Source organism: Brassica rapa, chromosome A03, assembly GCF_000309985.2.
Source record: "Brassica rapa cultivar Chiifu-401-42 chromosome A03, CAAS_Brap_v3.01, whole genome shotgun sequence".
NCBI classification, from domain to species: domain Eukaryota; kingdom Viridiplantae; phylum Streptophyta; class Magnoliopsida; order Brassicales; family Brassicaceae; genus Brassica; species Brassica rapa.
In genome coordinates this window covers 25,130,344-25,150,285 of record NC_024797.2, presented here as the reverse complement: position 1 = coordinate 25,150,285, position 19,942 = coordinate 25,130,344, and the positions used below count along the sequence as shown (strand labels likewise).

General features: G+C 36.0%; 7 protein-coding genes across 16 annotated transcripts in view; 1 reads left to right on the top strand and 6 right to left on the bottom strand.

Annotated features, from left to right (window-relative positions):
- Window positions 1-19,942, bottom strand: part of LOC103861069 (potassium transporter 9) — a 645,946-nt gene that overhangs the window by 442,964 nt on the left and 183,040 nt on the right. The gene's annotated exons all lie outside the window — the stretch shown is intronic.
- On the top strand, window positions 115-1,083 carry LOC103861199 (calcium-binding protein CML42). The gene has a single exon (XM_009138902.3). The coding sequence runs from the start codon at window positions 367-369 to the stop codon at window positions 943-945; it is 579 nt and encodes a 192-aa protein (XP_009137150.1). The 5' UTR covers window positions 115-366; the 3' UTR covers window positions 946-1,083.
- LOC103861198 lies at window positions 3,256-4,030 on the bottom strand. The gene has a single exon (XM_009138901.3). The coding sequence runs from the start codon at window positions 3,852-3,854 to the stop codon at window positions 3,435-3,437; it is 420 nt and encodes a 139-aa protein (XP_009137149.1). The 5' UTR covers window positions 3,855-4,030; the 3' UTR covers window positions 3,256-3,434.
- Window positions 4,286-6,153, bottom strand: LOC103861197 (protein LSD1). 4 transcript variants are annotated; one of them, XM_018657100.2, is made up of 8 exons: window positions 5,853-6,153; window positions 5,689-5,765; window positions 5,453-5,596; window positions 5,258-5,377; window positions 5,052-5,173; window positions 4,887-4,967; window positions 4,730-4,804; window positions 4,286-4,638 (listed from the first exon to the last, which is right to left on the bottom strand). In XM_018657100.2, the coding sequence occupies exons 3-8, from the start codon at window positions 5,592-5,594 to the stop codon at window positions 4,594-4,596; spliced, it is 585 nt and encodes a 194-aa protein (XP_018512616.1). In that variant the 5' UTR covers window positions 5,595-5,596; window positions 5,689-5,765; window positions 5,853-6,153; the 3' UTR covers window positions 4,286-4,593. The 4 variants fall into 4 exon arrangements, with proteins under 4 accessions (XP_018512616.1, XP_018512617.1, XP_018512618.1 ...); XM_018657101.2 differs by having other exon boundaries at window positions 4,730-4,801; XM_018657102.2 differs by having other exon boundaries at window positions 5,258-5,368.
- LOC103861196 (elongation factor Tu, chloroplastic) lies at window positions 6,397-8,076 on the bottom strand. The gene has a single exon (XM_009138900.3). The coding sequence runs from the start codon at window positions 7,975-7,977 to the stop codon at window positions 6,550-6,552; it is 1,428 nt and encodes a 475-aa protein (XP_009137148.1). The 5' UTR covers window positions 7,978-8,076; the 3' UTR covers window positions 6,397-6,549.
- Window positions 8,663-11,961, bottom strand: LOC103861193 (ribonuclease H2 subunit B). Of its 4 annotated transcripts, none has more exons than XM_009138895.3 (11): window positions 11,194-11,961; window positions 10,950-11,120; window positions 10,631-10,690; window positions 10,425-10,526; window positions 10,238-10,314; window positions 10,021-10,144; window positions 9,865-9,929; window positions 9,445-9,514; window positions 9,229-9,304; window positions 9,047-9,140; window positions 8,663-8,947 (listed from the first exon to the last, which is right to left on the bottom strand). In XM_009138895.3, the coding sequence occupies exons 2-11, from the start codon at window positions 11,005-11,007 to the stop codon at window positions 8,831-8,833; spliced, it is 843 nt and encodes a 280-aa protein (XP_009137143.1). In that variant the 5' UTR covers window positions 11,008-11,120; window positions 11,194-11,961; the 3' UTR covers window positions 8,663-8,830. The 4 variants fall into 4 exon arrangements, with proteins under 4 accessions (XP_009137143.1, XP_009137145.1, XP_009137142.1 ...); XM_009138897.3 differs by having other exon boundaries at window positions 10,950-11,054; XM_009138894.3 differs by having other exon boundaries at window positions 11,213-11,961.
- Window positions 12,245-16,987, bottom strand: LOC103861195 (CTP synthase). 4 transcript variants are annotated; one of them, XM_009138898.3, is made up of 20 exons: window positions 16,769-16,987; window positions 16,205-16,358; window positions 15,752-15,831; window positions 15,553-15,639; window positions 15,419-15,469; window positions 15,215-15,332; window positions 15,066-15,122; window positions 14,904-14,968; window positions 14,749-14,832; window positions 14,614-14,664; window positions 14,478-14,540; window positions 14,328-14,374; window positions 14,163-14,232; window positions 14,012-14,074; window positions 13,830-13,919; window positions 13,709-13,747; window positions 13,400-13,627; window positions 13,224-13,309; window positions 12,913-13,136; window positions 12,245-12,835 (listed from the first exon to the last, which is right to left on the bottom strand). In XM_009138898.3, exons 2-20 carry the CDS (start codon window positions 16,320-16,322, stop codon window positions 12,675-12,677), a joined length of 1,782 nt encoding a protein of 593 aa, XP_009137146.1. In that variant the 5' UTR covers window positions 16,323-16,358; window positions 16,769-16,987; the 3' UTR covers window positions 12,245-12,674. The 4 variants fall into 4 exon arrangements, with proteins under 4 accessions (XP_009137146.1, XP_033142742.1, XP_033142741.1 ...); XM_033286851.1 differs by having other exon boundaries at window positions 15,752-15,813; XM_033286850.1 differs by having other exon boundaries at window positions 16,205-16,362; window positions 16,776-16,829.

Here is a 19,942-nt window from a genome sequence, read left to right as displayed (position 1 = left end):
AAAAACTCGGAAGCTTCTGATATCTAAAACAACCCATGAGACTAGTTGGCAAATGGTAATAACTACTACGACGTGACTTGTCTGTTTCCCATTGAAAAAGCCAACGACAGTTACGTAATGTACAGAATATGATTCTCTATTATCTACTTGAAGCAATTTCCGTTATATAATATTTCTCTTAATTAATTAGACACCTAAAACCAGCCCATCATGTAAAATCTTCTTTAATGTCTCTTCCCTAATGGGGGTTTGAATGGTCGAGTTCGTACATGGTGGGGCAGACAAATTCAACGCCGGCAAAACCGGACTTCTTCCCTTAATAACTTTCCTATATTAGACTCTAATCACTAAGTTCATTTTTTCACAATGGAGACGAAGATAATGGAGAGCAACGGAGAGAACAAGAAAGTGGAGAGACAATCGTCATCCTTCAGGCTTCGAAGCCCAAGCCTAAACGCTCTTCGTCTTCAACGCATTTTCGACTTGTTCGACAAAAACGGCGACGGTTTAATCACCCTCGATGAGCTAAGCCAAGCTCTCTCCCGTCTCGGTCTCGACGCCGATCTCTCCGACCTCAAATCCACCGTCGAGTCCTACATCCAGCCTGGAAACACCGGTCTCGACTTCGACGACTTTACCTCACTCCACAAGACCCTCGACGAGTCCTTCTTCGGCGGAGCAGGAGATTGCTATGAGTCTTCGCCGGATTCAGCCGCCGCAGAGGAGGCGGATCTCGCGGAGGCGTTTAAGGTGTTCGACGAGAATGGCGACGGGTTTATCTCCGCTAGGGAGTTGCAGGCTGTTTTGAAGAAGCTTGGGTTGCCTGAAGGAAGTGAGATGGAGAGAGTGGAGAAGATGATCGTCTCCGTTGACCGGAACCAAGATGGTCGCGTTGACTTTTCTGAGTTCAAGAACATGATGCGCATTGTGGTCATCCCTTCTTGATTTTCATTAAACAAGTTTATTTTTCCGACAGGATTATTTCCTTATTTCTTTTGGTTTTCATTTTCTCAACTGAATTCATCTCATGTAATTTCGAATTTCAGATAGATTTATTTTATCTATACACAAAACACTCGTTATTTGTTAGTGTCGTGGAACACAACATGAATACTGGGCTTGTAGCCTTTCAGAACTGGTGGATACAAGGATTGTATAATACTCAGTTGGATGCTAGATCATTTCATCTGTACAGTTGATTGTCTTGGAAGATCTTGCAGAATCCATGGGGAGATTGCGCTTAGTTCATGTAGAATCCATGGTGTTGCTCATAACTCTGGATCCTCCGAACTCAGCAGCTTATGGTGTTGCTAAACAACACTTACAGTTCCGTGAGATAGTGGCGTGGGATGTCGCTGCAGCTCTTCAAGGATTGTTGAACCAAGAACAGTGTATTAGACTCCAAGTCACAGCTTGACCACGGATTTTACTGTACAATATTTTGAACAGAAATCATAGCACATTATTTTGGATACTGGATAAAACTCATACCTTGTCCGAATCCAAATACATATCTCCAAACACTGAAAAACCTTAAAAATCAAATCAATATTTTTAAATCTAAGACCAACTCCAACTCATTTCTATTTTTTTTCTCTATATTTTCCGAATCTCTATAATAGGAAAATATAAATATATACTACTTTCACCTTTAAATATAAAGATAAAAAGTAACATTTATCTATATTTTCTGTAAAAATAAAAGAACTCTACTATAGAATCATACATTGGAGTAAATCCACCTTTATAATTGAAATCTTTATTTTAGAAAAAATATATAGAAGCATACATTGGATTGGAATCTAATACATATCTCCGAATAGAGTAATTCTTGGGTTCACCCCCTAGGGTGAACCTCTAGGTTCACCAACCAATAGTATTTGATTATTTGATATTTGATATCTTTTAAAAAAGGAAACAACATTGAATTTTCAAATAAAATTATCTTTTTAAAATAAAACAATAAAAATACATAAAAATAGTTTAAATTTTAATAACACTAAACCCTAAATCCTAATCACTAAACCCTAAACCCTTGGGTAAACACTGAACCCTTGGATAAATCATAAACTCTAGAGTTTAATTTTAAATATTTTTGATTTACAGTTTATGATTTATCCAAGGGTTCAGGGTTTACCCAAGGGTTTAGGGTTTAGTGATTAGGATTTAGGGTTTAGTGTTATTAAAATTTAGTTTTTAATGTATGATTTAGGGTTTAAGATTTTCAAACGTTTAGAGTTTATCCAAAGTTTAAGGTTTAGGGTTTAGGGTTTAAGATTTAGGGTATAGGGTTTAGTATTTTGCTGAAGACTTAAAAATATTTATTTATTTATTTTTTGTAACTATTTTTATGTATTTTTATTGTTTTATTTTAAAAAGATAATCTTATTTGGAAATTCAATGTTGTTTCCTTTTTTAAAAGATATCAAATATCAAATAGTCAAACACTATTGGTTGGTGAACCTAGAGGTTCACCCTAGGGGGTGAACCTAAGAATTACTCCTCCGAATACATATCTCTATCTCGAAACCTTGAAAATCAAATCAATATAAATTAATACCAAAATAAAAATATAAATGTAATAAATAGCTTTAATATTTAACCTTTTCTATATTTTTAGTATTTGATCATACATTATTTAAGTTTATTTAATAACTATTAATTTTTATTTTATATTTAAGCGATTTCGCGGTACTATATAATACATCCCAAACGTAGTGAAATGATACAAAATTAGAAACAAATGTACATTTTTAATGTGAAGCCTAGTCCATTATATTTACGCCCAATAAGAATATAAAAGTCCATAAGCAAGTAAGTAGTGTCTTCTCCGACAAAACCCTACTTTCGATCTGTTACGTTTCAAATCCTCCGGCGTACTCGATTCACCGGCCGAAAATCTCCACTCAAGCGCGTCGCCGTTTTCACTCCCAAATCGGCGACAATGTCGATGTCGAAGAGCTCAAAGATGCTCCAGTTCATAAACTACAGGATGCGAGTGACGATCCAAGACGGAAGACAGCTGATCGGAAAGTTCATGGCCTTCGACCGCCACATGAACCTCGTTCTCGGAGACTGCGAGGAGTTCCGCAAGCTTCCGCCAGCTAAAGGGAAGAAGATAAACGAAGAGAGAGAAGATCGCCGCACGCTTGGCTTGGTGAGTGTGTCTTTGCTTTTATCTTGTTGTGTTTCTTGTAAGAGAGATTCCATTAAACCTTAGTCTTGTTATCTCACCGTCTTATTGCATTACACCGATTTAAGCAGATAAGATAAACTGTATTCATTTCATAATCCATGTAAACTATTACATAGCATTTTATAGTACATGGTGCGTTTTTATTTGATACATTTATGTAAAACTAGTGGATAAAGATTCAACAGTCATTAAACACGATACGCTTTCAGTAGTACGTACATTTCTTGTCTTCGTTTCATCAAGCGTTGCCACCATCTCTGTTTCCTTTGCTTGGTGAAGAAGGCACCTTCTCAGATTCGTCTTCCTCAGCTCCAGTAGCGGGTGTTGTAGGAACAGAAGGATTTGCAGGCTTAGCCATTGGGAAAGAGCCATACTTGTGGAAAGGCCAGCCTTGGAATGGGAATTTAGACCTGAAGAAACCAGCTATCGCAGAGTTTGTTGCAGGTTCATCATCAATCTTGACCATAGAGGGTGATGAATCAACCTTGGTGGATTCAGGAACCGGAAGTACGGGAGGATGAACATTTGTTTTCTCGAGCTTCTTATCTACTGCGGCTGATGCTGCTACCGCCATTTTTGGGCTGCGAGAGCAGAGAACAAGTGGGGAAGTGAGGAAGGTGAGAAAGATCAGGCAGAGAGAGACTCTTGAGATTGACATTGGAGTAGCTGACTTGTTTTGTGTTGTTGGACTTTTTATCAGAGAGAGGGTTATTGTTTTTGTGCGGAAGTTGCATGTGATGGTGATTGGAGTCAATGGTGTTGTAATTTATAGAGTGGAGATTGTAGTTAGGGATGAGTTAGAGAATAATGTGTTGGAGACTAATGTTGGATGTCTACTTCTTACCTAAATCTCAATTTTCAAAGTCATGCTTATTGTCATGAGCTTGATGAACATGAACAACAGAAGGTGAGATATAAACTGATTTTGGTATTAAGTTTATACTTCTGTTGACAAAGTTGTTAATTTCAACTAAATTATGAGAACTAGAACCTCACAAAGCAGATAATCTGGAAATGATAATCAGCATTTAAATGTTCTAGGCAGCAGCATTTAGATGTTCTAGAACGTTACAATGGCTGCAGCTTAAGTAGCCATGAATGTTTGGTTGGTTTATCAGATTTTTATATGAATACATACATTAACAATGCCACAAAGGGCCAATGAAGTTTACAAAGTCTACAAATAGGAATGACAGATTGTAGGACCAAAAACCTTTGTGTTCATCAACTTTGAAAGAAAGAAAAAAAACCAAACAAGAGATTCTGGAAGCCTTTTTTCTTGGGGTTAAAAAAAAGGAGTCAAAGGATATAACATATACAGTCACTTGTCCGCGTATGTAATATGCACAAACCCAGACGCAGGGATAGAGACTGCAATCATTTTTTTTTCTTGTGGGTTATTTCTTCTTGTCTGTTGTCACTCCAACCACAACATTGCTCACCTGCCAAAAGTTTTTAAAGTCACTTTTATCAAAACCTTCTAATGTGTAAATAATAAGAGCAAAGCTACATGAGAAGCCTTGCGAAACTCACCAACTTTCCACTTTCATTAACAGACATGGGGTTTTCTACGACGACGGTTTGGGTCTGAGACGGTGGTGTTGACTGCTGGAAAAAGGTTAAACCCATGAACATAGTAAGTATCATCAGTTCCATAAAATTCTACAAAACCATAAATTTAATAACTCACAGTGGATGTAGAGGGCATTGGCCCAGGAGAGGCTGTTCCATTTGGCAGGTTAGTTGGGAAAGGCACCCTTCCATTGCCCATCTGCAGATGGAAGGAAACACACACAAAATCAAATGTCAATACAAAGATCTTTTGTACTTAACTCAACCATGCAGGAGTACTCACATTAACGTTAGTAACGAACTGGCAAACAGCGCATCTAACAGAGGGTGCACCGTAAGGATACATGAGGGTTGTTCGACAGTTCCCACAATTGACATGCGCAGGCTGATTGGTGGGTGGGGTTGCTGTCAAATTCAAACACAGTTTCAGCAGACAGAGCAATGCTGATGAAGTAAAAGACAGATTCTAGAAGATACTTATATATATACCAGGGACAAGGTTGACAGTCTGACAGCAAGAGCATCTTACGCTGCTTGCCCCACGGGTATACATAAGCATTGTGCGGCAGCCACCACATACAATGTGAGCCATGTCCATCCCTGCATGAGCTGTGTTCAGAATCCAAACCAAGTCATAAAATACAATTTCAAAGCATAAAACAAATGAAAGAGTCAAGTCAATACCATGAGGAGGAGGAGGAGGATGAGGATGAGGATGAGGAGGGACCATGTTGATAGTGTTACATAAGGCACAGCGAACGTTGGTAGCTCCTCTAGGATAGAGCAATGTATTTCTACAGCCATGGCACACGAGCTGGTCCTGCATATCTGCTTTTTAATATCAAAGAATCAAATCACAAAGACAGAACAAAAACGCTAACATGTCTCAATACTAAACCTAAAGAAAAGAAAAGGGTCACCTGGTTTCTCCCGGAGGAAGACAAAGGAGCTGGCTTTGAAACCGAAACCCAAAATCCAATTCAAAGCCAAAAAGCTTCTGCATCCATTATCATCATATGAATCAGACGAACAGTGTCCAGATTACAAAATTCAAGAAAATAAAAAGATTGGTTCTTGATCATACCGATTGGTGATGGAAGAGGGATCCCGATTGCAAAACCCGCGAACGCTAGAGCTATATGCAGAGAAGCCAATCCAAATTGAGAGATATGGACAATAAGATTTCGATTTTTTCCTTTTTCTTTCTTTCTTTTTCTGATGATTTATCTCGCAATTTACGATTTTTTTTTATTATAATGATTATTTTATTTTTATTTTTTACTTGACGCGTTCGGACAACTAGAGCGGTCTTAAAACGCGCTTTATGTTCTTTATAACATTAAAATTTGTCTGTACCAAACGGCGGTTCAAACGCAGCGATTGGCCTACGCAAAAACATTAGAATAGTCTTTTAACATTTTCTTCTTGTTGAACAAAATGTTTCGACATTGGAAAATAGATTCTTTTCTGTCATTTGGTTTTGTATTAATCGATCTGTAGAATTATTACTTGCAAAGAGAAGTTAGATGAAACATGATACATGTTACTCGTCAGAACAAGTTAACTTGTTTAAAAGCTATGGACTCGCTTATGTGAAAGCATCAGGGAAATGCTTCTCTGCGGACAAATCAGAATGCAATAAATATATAAGGGGTCAAGAAATATATAACATTTTGATTTCAACTTCTTATAGAAGATGACACAAGTAAAGAGTTTTCTGAATCAAAGAGGGGAAAAACACAAAGAAAGCAATGTAGACAGATAAAAACTCTAATAATCAATCATTCGATGATAGACTGAATAACTCCAGCACCAACGGTCTTCCCACCTTCTCTAATAGCAAACCTCATCCCTTGCTCACAGGCCACAGGCACAATCAGCTCCACAACAATCTTCACCCTATCCCCAGGCATAACCATCTTCGACTCCTCATCTTTATCATTCATAATCTTGGTCACTTTCCCTGTCACATCCGTCGTCCTCATGTAAAACTGAGGCCTGTACCCCGCGAAAAACGGCGAATGCCTCCCACCTTCCTCCTTCTTCAACACATACACAATCGCCTCAAACTTAGTATGCGGAGTGATACTCCCAGGCTTAGCCAACACCATCCCCCTCTGAATATCAGCCTTCTGAATACCCCTAAGCAACAGCCCAACGTTATCCCCAGCCAAAGCCTCATCAAGAATCTTCTGAAACATCTCAACACCAGTAACAGTATAGTTCCTAGTCTCCCTCAACCCCACTAAATCCACAGTCTCCCCAACCTTCACAGTCCCTCTCTCCACCCTCCCTGTGGCCACAGTACCACGTCCGGTTATAGAGAACACATCTTCAACAGCTAACAAGAAAGGCAACTCAGTCTGTCTCTGAGGGATTGGTATATAACTATCAACAGCATCCATCAGCTCGTAAATCTTATCCACCCATTTGTTATCTCCTCTCTTCACGTTAGGATTCTCAGTAAGCGTCTCCACAGCTAACAACGCGGACCCGGAGATAATGGGGATATCATCACCGTTAAACTCGTAGGAAGACAAAAGCTCACGCACCTCAAGCTCAACAAGCTCAAGCAGCTCGGCGTCATCGACCTGGTCCTCTTTGTTCAAGAAGACGACCATGTCGGGGACGCCGACTTGCTTGGCGAGAAGGATGTGCTCTTTGGTCTGGGGCATGGGGCCGTCGGCGCCGGAGACGACGAGGATGGCTCCGTCCATCTGGGCGGCTCCGGTGATCATGTTCTTGACGTAGTCGGCGTGGCCGGGGCAGTCGACGTGGGCGTAGTGGCGATTCTCCGTCTCGTACTCGACGGTGGCGGTGTTGATGGTGATGCCGCGGGCTCGTTCCTCGGGCGCGGCGTCGATCTCGTCGTACTTTTTGGCGACGCTGTTGCCCATGGAGGCGAGGGCCATGGTGAGGGCGGCGGTGAGGGTGGTTTTGCCGTGGTCGACGTGGCCGATGGTTCCGATGTTGACGTGGGGCTTTTTGCGCTCGAACTTGCCGCGGGCGGCGCGGACGGTGAAGGAGCGGCGGGGGGAGTGGGGGGAAGGCGTGGAGGAGGCGGAGAGGGTGGAGAGGGAGTAGGAAGGGAGGAAGGAGGAGGAGAGGTTTAGGGTTTTGAGGTTGGTGGAGGTGGAAATGGCGGGGCGGAGGGAAGGAGGAGAGATGAGTCTGGAGGAGGAGCAGGCGGCTGGGGTGGATATCGCCATGGGGAGAAGCTAGGGTTTGGATTTGGTGGAGAAGACGGAGAAGATTTGGGGATGGATAGAGTGGAGTGAGTGAGATTTATCTTCTTGAGAAGAAAAATATATGAAAGGCTCTTATTTTCCTATCCGCTGCAACTTCTTTTGTCTTCTTGTTCCTATAAGCACACATCGTGCCGTTTTGTACAGTTATAAACGACGAGACAAACTAATGTCATGGGATTAAACTGCTTGTTGTTTTGTTATGAAAATGCCTTCTTGTTAATTGTTTTTCTAACACCATTAGTTTATTATTCAAATGCTCATTCCGTTTCAAAATAGATAATGTTTTAAATAATTTCTTATGTTTCAAAATAGTTGATGTTTTGATATTTTTATATTAATCTTAGTTTTATCAAAAACTGTGTGACTAATGATGTTTTATACTTATTTTTAATGATTGGTTGAATTAATTTTAATTTATATTTTTAATGTTATTTTTTTAAGAAATAGAGTATATTTTAATTCTTGTGCATACATTCAAAACATCGAGTATTTTAGAACAAAGGGAGTACAAATTAGAAAACTATGATAATTATTATACAAATAAATCTACAACTGAGAATTATTATCTAATTTATGATGTAAAAACATTGATAAACCGTTAATCAAACCACTAGACTAAACATGTTTCCACGCTTGTTATTTGTTATGGTCTATACTTGTATCTCTATTTCCATTTTTGTCGTGAATTCTTACAAAAATTAGCAGATTCTTGTACCAGAAAGACATACATAGTTCAGCTAATAAGCAACACTAAGCAAAGATCATTCCGTAGCTGAAAAGAAAAATCATAAATAGTTGGATAGTTTCGAACATTTCAGCATTTTTTCTTACAAGCCCTTGAAAACATATCTCTTATGTTCTTTGATCCAGTCTCTACCTTTGCTTGCTTTGTCTGCTTCCCAGGCTTTCCTGTCTTCTTATTTGCCTTCTCCTACAAAATGTGGAACAACAAGACTTTAGCAAGTCAACAAGACTGAACAAATAAGATACGAAACTTTTCTACAGATTTTGCAATGAAGCATACACACACCTGTGATGAATTTGAGTATTCCATCTTGTTCTCATTTGCATTTGGAAGATTCTCTGTATTGGTTTCTTTCATCGTTGGGTCAACAAACTCGAGTCTGCAAGACAAGCCAGACATAACGAACACCTTTGTAAGGATGTATGGTTAATCTAAGAATTTCAGATTTTTGACAAAAGAAAAAGTACCCAAGATGATCGTAGAGGAGCTTCAACCAAGGCTCTGTCTTCAGGTATTCACCCACAATTGAAACTGCATCCACCACTGTACATAAGAAAGGCTATATATCAGTTAAAACTTAAAAGCCATATGACATCACCTCTTGAAGGCTCAATTTCAAGAAAGGGCATGCACCATGTCTGGAACCAAACACAAAAGTAAATGATTTCTGTTCTACAACTTACATGTTTGCTTCTCGCCTTGAGCTGCATAGTTCTTGTCCAGTTCCGGAAGAGTCTTCTTTAAACAGCTTACCTGCGTTCATTAAAGTGCAAGCACCTTAAGTATAGGAATAAAACAGATACGAGTTGATCTGCATTATTGTCATTCCCTCAAATTCAATCAGAGACAAGAGTTATAGAATGTGAAACACAACAAGTTAGAGTCAATGCAGCATCGAAGATAAGCTTTTCTATGGACGCTTCAATTTCAATTTTTTTACCAATAATCCAAAAAGACATAAAACATGCCTTATTTCTGAAGCATATGCGAAACATCGTGATTCAGACACACGTATCGCTTTCAAATGGGAAAGGTATCAAGAAAAAATTTCAACTAGATCGTAGAAAAGGCTAAAAAAGAATCATGTTAAGACAAGAGCATACCTTACAAGTTAACCAAGCTAAGACTTTCGAGTTATCAAGCCGATAGAACTTCATAGACCCAACCTCTGCAAAGAATTGATGAGACGCATTTAGTTTACAAGCAATCTGAAAATTGTGGTTTAGTTAAGTGTGTGAAACCATACACCAGAAATGTACCTTGAGTCTGACAAACGATCTGCATACTCTTCTCCGCAAGTGGCAGCAAATGTTGATATTCAGGATATCCTTCCACAAACAAAATCTCATCCAGTTGTCTGAACTTTCCAGGATCTTCACCTTTCTACAGATCGACAATTAACATTTCTAAGAAACTGAAACCAGATGGAAAACAATATTGAATTCGAGAAGAGGCAGGGAGCATAGAGTGAGCGACCTTCATTCTTGCCTCGTCGAAAATAGGCAACAAGATGAAAACAGGATCAATGGGAGTAGCCATATATAAGCTTCCATCTGTAACATGAAAACAGTCATTAACATTCCTCGGCTTGCTGCATATCATCATGACTCAAAAAATCCTAGGAAGCTATACTTGATAATCAAAGATCAAGAGTGGAATTAACCTTGAGAAATGTAATCTCCCAGGAACCAAGAACCATATGATTGCTTAAACCATTGAATTTCTTGAAGCATCTCATTACTAAAAAGGTAGCATGTTCCATTTTCTGACATATAAACAAACATACCAAAACACATAAGATGTTACTAACTGACGTTCTTTCTCTAGAACACTATACAACAAGCTTGTCAATAATCTACATCTCATTACCTGATTTTGGATGGCGAAGTGTCAACAGTTCTCCGGGTTTGTTTCCCCCACAACCTGAATCTTTAACATATGAAACAAAAAACAGGCATGTTACTTACAAGCATTAATGATTCAAATGAGAGAGAGTAAGGGAGTAAACTTTTTGGATAGTAAGCAACATCCTTTTAATCCTCATGAACATAAAATGTCTAATGAACATTAGTCAAAAAGTAATCTTTGAGGATAAAACTATTATTATTCAAACCAAACTTCTTCAAATCACTGGATAGTCATTAAGGTTAACAATAAAACAAAACCTGAATGAAGTAAAAGAGAGAACCTGAGGCAATGAGAACTCGTGTCTTCTCAGCTCCTTCCCACCAAACAGTACAACTCATCGTCAAAATCTTATCTTCAAGCTTTAACAAACCAAAATCCAAAGAATCTGACACCAACAGAGCAATTCAGTTACAAATCGCTGTATCAAGCTCACTCAAGACGATACTCTTTCCTGAAACCCAAGTAAGCTCCTTTCAAACGACAGCTAGGGCGATAAAAAGACTAGAGATTGCGAAAAACCTTACAAGCAATTCGATGACGTACCGTGATGAAGGCTCGCAACTAGTGAGGCGAATGAATCAGGACGAGGTTTCTTTAAGACATATCATCGAACAGGTGGTGTACAAGAGACGAAAAGCCAGGTTGAGAAACGACAAGTCGAGACCGGATTTGGCGCCATGGCAGGAAGTAGCGCGCGCATTCAAACATGGGCCTGGGCTGTTGGCAATAAAGTTTAGGCCCATAGATAAATAAAAGTAAATTATTTGCAAATAGGCTCCTAATTTTAACAAAATAAAAAAAGGCTCCTAGTTTTAACAAATATTAGCCAGATTAGTCACTATATTTGTGTTGGTAACAAAACAACCCAAGTAATGAAGAAGCTTCACTGGAGGAGTTTCACACAATTCTTGACTTAGTTATGTCATTGCAGGCTCTTTGATATCAAACACTGTTTCCATAAGAAGGAATTGCATATACAGATGGTTTCAAGTGTCTTATTTGTTGAGTTGAAATAATAAATATTGACATGAAGATATGAAGATGAAATGAAGAAGGATGCATTGAGTTGAGAGAAGTGCAATGAAGTGCAGTGAAATGCATCAATTCCGTAAACAGTATCTCTGTGAGTTTTTGGTTGCCCTAAAAAAGATAAACCTATATATATATATCTTGTACTCGCACCATTAATGAAATCAATGGAGTTTTAGTCTCTCATTCTCTATTCTCTCTTGCCACACTACTAATCTTCTAATATTCTCAAATAAATCTCCTCTAAACACACTTATTCTCTATCGATGTTTGATCTACACTCACTAATCTCAAAAGTGAATACTATTCAGACACTGCAGCAAGTTTGAATACTATTCATACACTTCTCTGCAAATGACAACAAATGTTGATATCCATTTTATTTAATTTATACTTGCTTGCTTCAAATCAAATCTTGTTTGTGTACCTGGGATAACATAGAAAACTAACATTAACATATGAGAGGCAAAATTCAATTGGAGTCTTAACAAAAACTTGACAATAGCCGTAAGCAAAAAGAAGATAACTAGTTGTATAACATAACCATTCAAATAACATGGTAACTACATTAACATACCAGAGAACATTAACATTGGTACTTCTATGGAAATGTTTAAACCATAAAAAGAAAGAAAGAAACAAACACAAAAGGCTAATGAGCGATGATACTAACTACTACTACTAGATAAGAAACCAAGAAACACAGCAGCAGAGAGAGTCAATCCCATGACACTCTTTAAATAGTACCCATTACAAAAGACAAAGGTATAATAATACTTGCTTGTGTTTAGTGTTCTTCTTCTTCTTCTTCTTCTTCTTCTTCTTCTTCTTCTTCTTCTTAACAAACCCCATCTCATAAAAAAAAAAGCCAAATCTTCAAACTGTACACCTTTGTCTATCTCCCTCCATGTTAAAAAAATCCGGATAAAATAGCTTTTTTTTAAGAGAGAGAAGTCATCCTTGATGCATGAGACGTTCATGAGCATAAACTGTATACAACACTGACTGGCTTCTTCGCTGCGCCTTTCAAGTAAACTCTCTCGAGCTTCCCATTGGACTGAGGACGCGAGACAGCTGTTTCTTGGCAGCTTTGTTGCAGTACGTTGTCTAGCTCTCCACAAGCCGCTCCAATTAGTCCTGCACCAATAAAATAGGTTTTTAACTTTTAAGCATACATGTAAAGAAAGAAACCGTATGTGATGGCTTCTCCTCACCTAGAAACAGAGGAGATGGCTTTCCAGGTCTTGATTTGTACTCGGGATGGAACTGAGCTCCAACGTAAAACGGATGGTTTGGCAGCTCAATGATCTCCATTCGCTGACCGGACTCGTCTTTTCCAGGGAATGTGAGTCCAGCGCTCTCTAAACGTGGAACCATTGCTGGATTCACCTCATATCTGTGCCGGTGTCTTTCATCAACAAAACTTCTGTTCCCATATCTGAAACAACTCCAAAAAAGAAAAACAAGATAATCAGTAAAACTCTAGGATGCATCAAGTTCAACTTGTTTTATCTCTCATGCTTACAGTTTTGCTGATTTGGAGTCCTTAGCTTGGAAGTAAGTTCTTCTTGAGCCTAACCTCATAGTGCCTCCCATATGCGTTTTAGAGCCCTGCTTCAAACAAAAACATTACATTTTAAGTTAACTAAAACTCGTAACAGAAAAAAAAAGAACGTGGAAGGGAACAAAACAAAACAACACCTCTGGCATGAAAACAACGCAAGGGCTTTTGGTATTAGGATCAAGCTCAGTGCTGTTTGCGTCTGACAAACCAAGTACGGTTCTTGCATACTCGATGACAGCGAGTTGCATACCTAGACAGATACCAAGGTATGGAACTTTGTTCTCTCTGGCGTATTTAGCTGCTAGTATCTTTCCTTGTACACCTCTATTCCCAAAACCTCCCGGTACAAGAATACCATCAGCACCCTGAAGACAAAATATTACATAAGTAACTAATCAAGAGAAACTCATATTGACAAAAAAATGGGAATGAAAGAATGTTCAGACCTTAAGTAACTTCCAGACGGCCTTGTATGCATCTGGATTCTGCAATGAGGGAATTATTTTTGCTGTCAGTTTATAAGGTTTGATGATAAGAAGTGATTAGTATTAAGTGTAGTAGACATACCTCCTTTTTTGCTCCAAGTTCAAGATCACTAGCTGAGATCCAGTCTATGACTAGCTTCTTGCGCCTAGCCACAGAAGCATGCAGGAGAGCCTGGTCATCAACACACAATAGTTATGGTTATGAGAAGAGGCTTAGTTTTGTGGTTATAGTTTCTGGAATTGATGTATAATGTGAAGGTGTACCTTGTGGATGGAAAGGTAGGAATCTAAGAGCTCAGTGTACTTCCCCACCACAGCAATTCTGACCTGAAACACCAAAGACATTGTGAAGTTAGTCTCTATCTGAAAACCAGTGAGATAAACTAAGCCTGAAATGTCTTATGGTAGCACATACTGGAACATGCAACTTGTCGCTCATTTTAGCCATCAAAGACCACTCCTCTAGTGCAGGCTCCTTGGCAACTCTGTATATGAAAGCATCACACAATGATTCCCACATGAATCAGCATTTGAATGAAAGAACCAATGTACATAAAGAATATGAGTAAGTGAGACACACCCGGTAAGGTTCAGGACACGCAAAATCGCCTCGTGTGCCTTTTGTTCCTGCTCAAACAAGTTAAAATGTTAAGATATTGGTGATGGCTGATGGGAACAACCTGCTATAACTGAAACTTTGAGATTATGGTGGAATGAGAAAGCTACTCACTTTGAGAAGCAATGGAATGTGCCAAATGTTGGGGCAATCATAGAGAGTGACAACGTTTTCCATCTGCAAATAATTTGTTATTCAACTTTGTTTGTATCATTGATAAAGATTAAGTTTTGTTCTGCTTATTACATACCGGAACTTGGCAAAACTGAGAGAGCTTGGCCTTCACGTTATCTTCAAGTGGCTACAAAATTAAGTTCAATATTAGAACTCAGAGCTAAGATTCATTACCAAAATAAATAAATAAATAGAGTTACAAGGATGAAACCTTTGCGCTTCTACAAGCCAAGATGTTGGGGCTCAAGCCAAGGCCTCTTAAGTCTCGAACGCTATGTTGTGTTGGTTTAGTCTTCTGATAAGCAACTAGACATTGTTAGGACAAGCCACCAGACTAAACGAAATTTTAAGACTCAAGAAACTTGCCTGTTCACCAACAACATTCAATACAGGCACAAGACTGACATGGATCAAGCAAAAATTCTCAGTGCCTGAAAAATGTAAAAAACATCACTAAGACTTGGCATGGTCTTAAGTAAACTTCACTGGTATACATCAATGAAAACATACACACAAACCGTTACTTACCTACACGATAGGAGAACTGTCCAAGAGCATTAATAAAAGGCATGGACTCTATATCTCCTGCAGACAAAGAGTAGCTCCATGTTTAAAAAAAACTAACAGAACAAAACCTGACACAGAGAGTTAAAATTCTCTAAATTAAATAAAGTTACCTATGGTTCCTCCAAGTTCTATGACACAAACATCAGCTGGACCTGACTGTCCATCAACTGGAATCCTAGCCGCACGCTCAATCCATTCTTGAATAGCATCAGTGATTTGTGGAACAACCTACAATGCCCATAAAGAAATTTCAAAAATCTTTCAAAAACACATGGTTTAATTAGTATATACTATCAGCATGTTCTTCTACTTACCTGAACAGTTTTCCCAAGATAATCTCCTTTCCTCTCTTTCTCAAGCACATGCTGTTCACAAACGTCAACGTCTAAGTTACAAAAATCAAAATCAAACACTCCAAACTATTTTTGCTCATATAAACAACACAAACCTTATAAACCTTTCCGGTAGTTATGTTGTTTTCACTGGTGAGCTTAATGTCCATAAACCTCTCATAGTTCCCGAGATCAAGATCAACCTTTCATTTAACAAACAAAAAAATTATTTTTATAATGGTTGGTTACCTAACTAATTAAATGATTTTTTCTAATAAAAGAAACAGAGAAATTGGTCACTAAATGTTGCATTACCTCGCCACCATCGTCCAAGACAAAAACTTCACCATGCTCAATAGGTGACATGGTCCCAGCATCTATGTTTAAGTAAGGATCTTTAAAAAATAAACATAACAAAAATAAAAATATTTTAACTTTCTGACAAAAGTCATGAGGATTTCAACATGGGTTAACAGTGAAAGTAGAAAAGATTAAAATCTTGGAATATTCAAGATTTTTTTTTTCAAAACTTTGTCTGCACGCGTGAGAAGGTAGAGAAAAATAAGCTCCCTTTTCATGTTCGTTGGGGCCAAGAAATCAAATCGGAAACTTTTTTTTTTCTTTTCTCAGTTTTGTTGTGAGGAAAAATAACCAAAAGCAAAAAAAAAGTGAATGAAAAGAAAAGAAACGAACTTTGCGTGAGAGAACAAGAAGGTGACATGTTCGTTTTACGTGAAAGAATTGTTGTGATAAGAAAAAGAGAGAGACCGATTTTAATGGCGGTGACTCGGAAACCACATGATTTGAGGATGAGTCCGATGCTACTTGCCGTGACTCCTTTTCCGAGTCCACTCACTACTCCACCTGAAACCACCACATACTTCATCTTCTTCTCCTCTGTGTCCTCCTTAACCACTTGGCTCTAAGACAGAAAGAATATGCTTTTGTAAGTAAGACTTTAAGTGAGAGACAGAGCTATAAAGATAACAAAACAGAGCATAAAAACAGCTTTAGGGTTTTGTCCCCATGAATAATGGTCTTAGAACTCAAGAACTCCTAAGTACTTATTGTTGTTAAGAGTTCTGACCAATTTCTTTTCTACGTCATGAGTAATTATGCTATACAAAATCTAGAATCTGTCCCAAGTAACTAATAAAAAACAGAGGATAGTGTCTTTTTGTATAAGAGAAGCCTGTTTTGGTTGTTTATAACAGAGAGGAGCAAGAACGAAACAGAGTACCCAAAACAAGAATCTGGTGAGTTCTTGATTTTTTTATTGTATGTTAGGAGTTGAAACGATCAAAGTTTAAGTAGAGGAGATATTAGACTTACCTAATTTTATAAAACGAGAACTGAAAGTAGAGATTTGTATCCAAATGTGAAGCGAAATGAATGAGAGATATAGTCGGATGGTGAAGGCCCTTTTATAAGCGTTCCACTCTTAACAGAGGGTGTGTTTCATATTTTAATTAGCAACTAAATTCTTAGACTAATCCATCTCACTCTCTCTCTAAACAAACGGAAAGGACAAAATCTATTAGAACATCTTTTTTTCTTTTTTTTTGTAACACCTATTAGAACATCTAAATGGAGTCATACCAAGTCATACTAGTGGAGCAAAAGTTACTTTATAATTTATAATAGATTTAATTAGGAGCTTAGGAATAATTTTTTTTTCCTAACTAGTTGACTGCTATGCACAAATTTTCACATCTAATGGTTTCTTTTTGTTGTTGTGGAGATTTGTTAAGATTTTTTTTATATAATGGTTATATTTATCTATCGATTTGTGATCTGCAATCAATTTTTTTTTTGTATTACAAAATTTCCGACTAATCACAATGATTATTAATAAATAGTTATTAAAAAATGTAAATTGTTAAAATTATTATTTAAAATAAATATATACAAATATACAATGCAAAAAATAACAAAATATAAAAGAAGTTACAATTTACGACTAATCCAAAATCAAGATCACAAATCTCAAAAAATGCAAATGAACAAGACTAATATATGTGTCTTTAGCATTAGGGTATCTTTAATGACAAATTATTTTCTCTTCTATAATTAACACTAAAATAGAATAATTTTATTATAGAGTAACTTTTACTCCAATGATGTTACTCTATAGAGTATAGAGGAATGTTAACACCACTGAAACAAAAGTTATTTTAGTCTATATTATAGAAGAGAAATTAGAGTGCCATTGAGATGGCCTTAAGCATCCCACAAATTTTTTATTTTATTTTATAATTTTGATTGACCAAATTGCATGTGCTATTGTATATGTTTTACCTACTACCATACACATATATACCTAGTAAATGTTTTTAAAAGTGTATTGAAAAATTAATATACCCGCGGAATTTTATCAATATTATGTTTGTCTCATCATTGTTTTCTCAAAACAAAATATCATAAAATGAGAATAACTTATCGGATCAACTGAACTTTAATATAATTTGGTGAATGGTATATTTTAATATAAATGATTTGAGAATGCTTTGAAAAAAACAAAACAAGAATACATTGATAATGAACTAGACCCTCAGCAGGGTATGAATTTTTGGTTTTTGGTTATTTATTTAACTAAATGATGTATATATAATATTTGATGTATTATATTCACCAAGTAAATATTTTTTGGCATCTTAAACCATCTATTTATGACGAATATTCGATATCATATAAAAAATAGAACAAACATGCGTAATTAGAGAATTGTAGACGATATATAAAAACAATAGTTATTAATGTAAAATATGAAGAAATATTATATTATGACTTAGTATGGCATAAAAGAATATAAAGTAGTTATACATGTTTAAAGAAAATACAATGATTTTTAAACTTCTATGAAAAATTTAACATATAAAAAAGGGTGATGAATTTGTCATCAAATTGTAAATAATTTCATAATTTTATTAATAATAAATTATTTATAGTCTCTGTTTTTCGTCAAGATAATTATTAAATGTCCATAACATTAATATGTTAAAAAGCCATATTATGAAAGCCCATGTTGTAACCGTTTTTTTTTTCCGGGAAGTGTAACAAAAAAATACATTTAACTCTTCATTTTGTTTAAGTTCTGTGTCGGTAAAAGATTGAAAAAATCTCTCTATCTTTTTCAATGTTCAATTTGAAGCTTATTATGCGAAAATCATACGCAAATATAGACAATTGGTTGGAATCTCTATATCTTTTTATTTTTACAAATTTTAAATTTATTGTTTTCTCTTCTGCAAGCAAATCAATTACCGAAGTAATAGATCAATTGGTTGTAATCAAATCTATTCTTATAATTAGTGTAATTATGGTTACAGTTTCTATATTTAATAGGTACATTAAAGATACGATATTGAAGATATTTTGTTTTGATTAATAAAAGATATTGGATTTTTAGTTTGTATTTATTGATTTGTTTTTTATAAAGCTTAGAAAATCAATATGATTATTGGTTGGTTGATACATCGTATAAGGAAAACGAAAACTATAAGTGATTTGAATATTGTACATCGATCGGTGCATGATGTAAGTTGACTATATAAATCTTGAGCATGATCATTTCAAACTAAAGTATAGGAAGATTATATGCATTTGTTATACTGTAGCTAATATATTTTAAATATTACATACATCAAGTGATTCACGTTTTCGTAAAAATAAAATTCAAGTTCATTATTAGGCTTTATTCATCCGTAATAAGCTACGTTAAATATGATGTATTTTTAAGTTCATTTAATGATATTAAGTTTAAATTTGATTAAGAAAAACTCATTAATTTAACTGAAAAAAACAAGCATTAAAATATGTAGGTTCATTTAGTGACATAAGTTTAAATTTGATTAAGGAAAACTCATTAATTTAACTGGAAAATACAAACATTAAAATATGTAGTTTAATTTAATTCCCAGTGGCATAAAAGTGTAAATAAGTTAGAAAACTTATGAATATTTTTTAATGGGTATTTCTCTTTTAATAACTAGGCAAAGAGTCCGTGCGATATCGCACGGGAACTCATTTTATAAAGAATATATTATAATCTATAATTTATAATTTTATATGCCTGATAAAAAAATTAAATCATATAAATAATTAAATTTAATTTTGATGATTAAAATATATTTACAAAGTATTCAAATATATATATATATATATATATATATATATTTTATAAACCTTCATGTTCCCTTTAATTTTTTATCAAAACACATATTGCATACAATTGTGTCTTCATCCTTTTTAAGTTTTTTTCATACATTTTTCACATGATAGTTATCTTCAACCACTTTTTGAACAAAATGCAAATTTTTTTTTGCATGATATATAATTTTTTTTCCTATTTAAGACATAATATTAAAATTATTAGTTTATAATTTTAAACAATTATAATTTATATGTTGGTAATTGTTATTTTGTATATTTATCTACCTGCTTTATTTATTGAAAATGAATATTCAGAAAATTGAATATTGTAATAAATATATGTTGATTTACGTT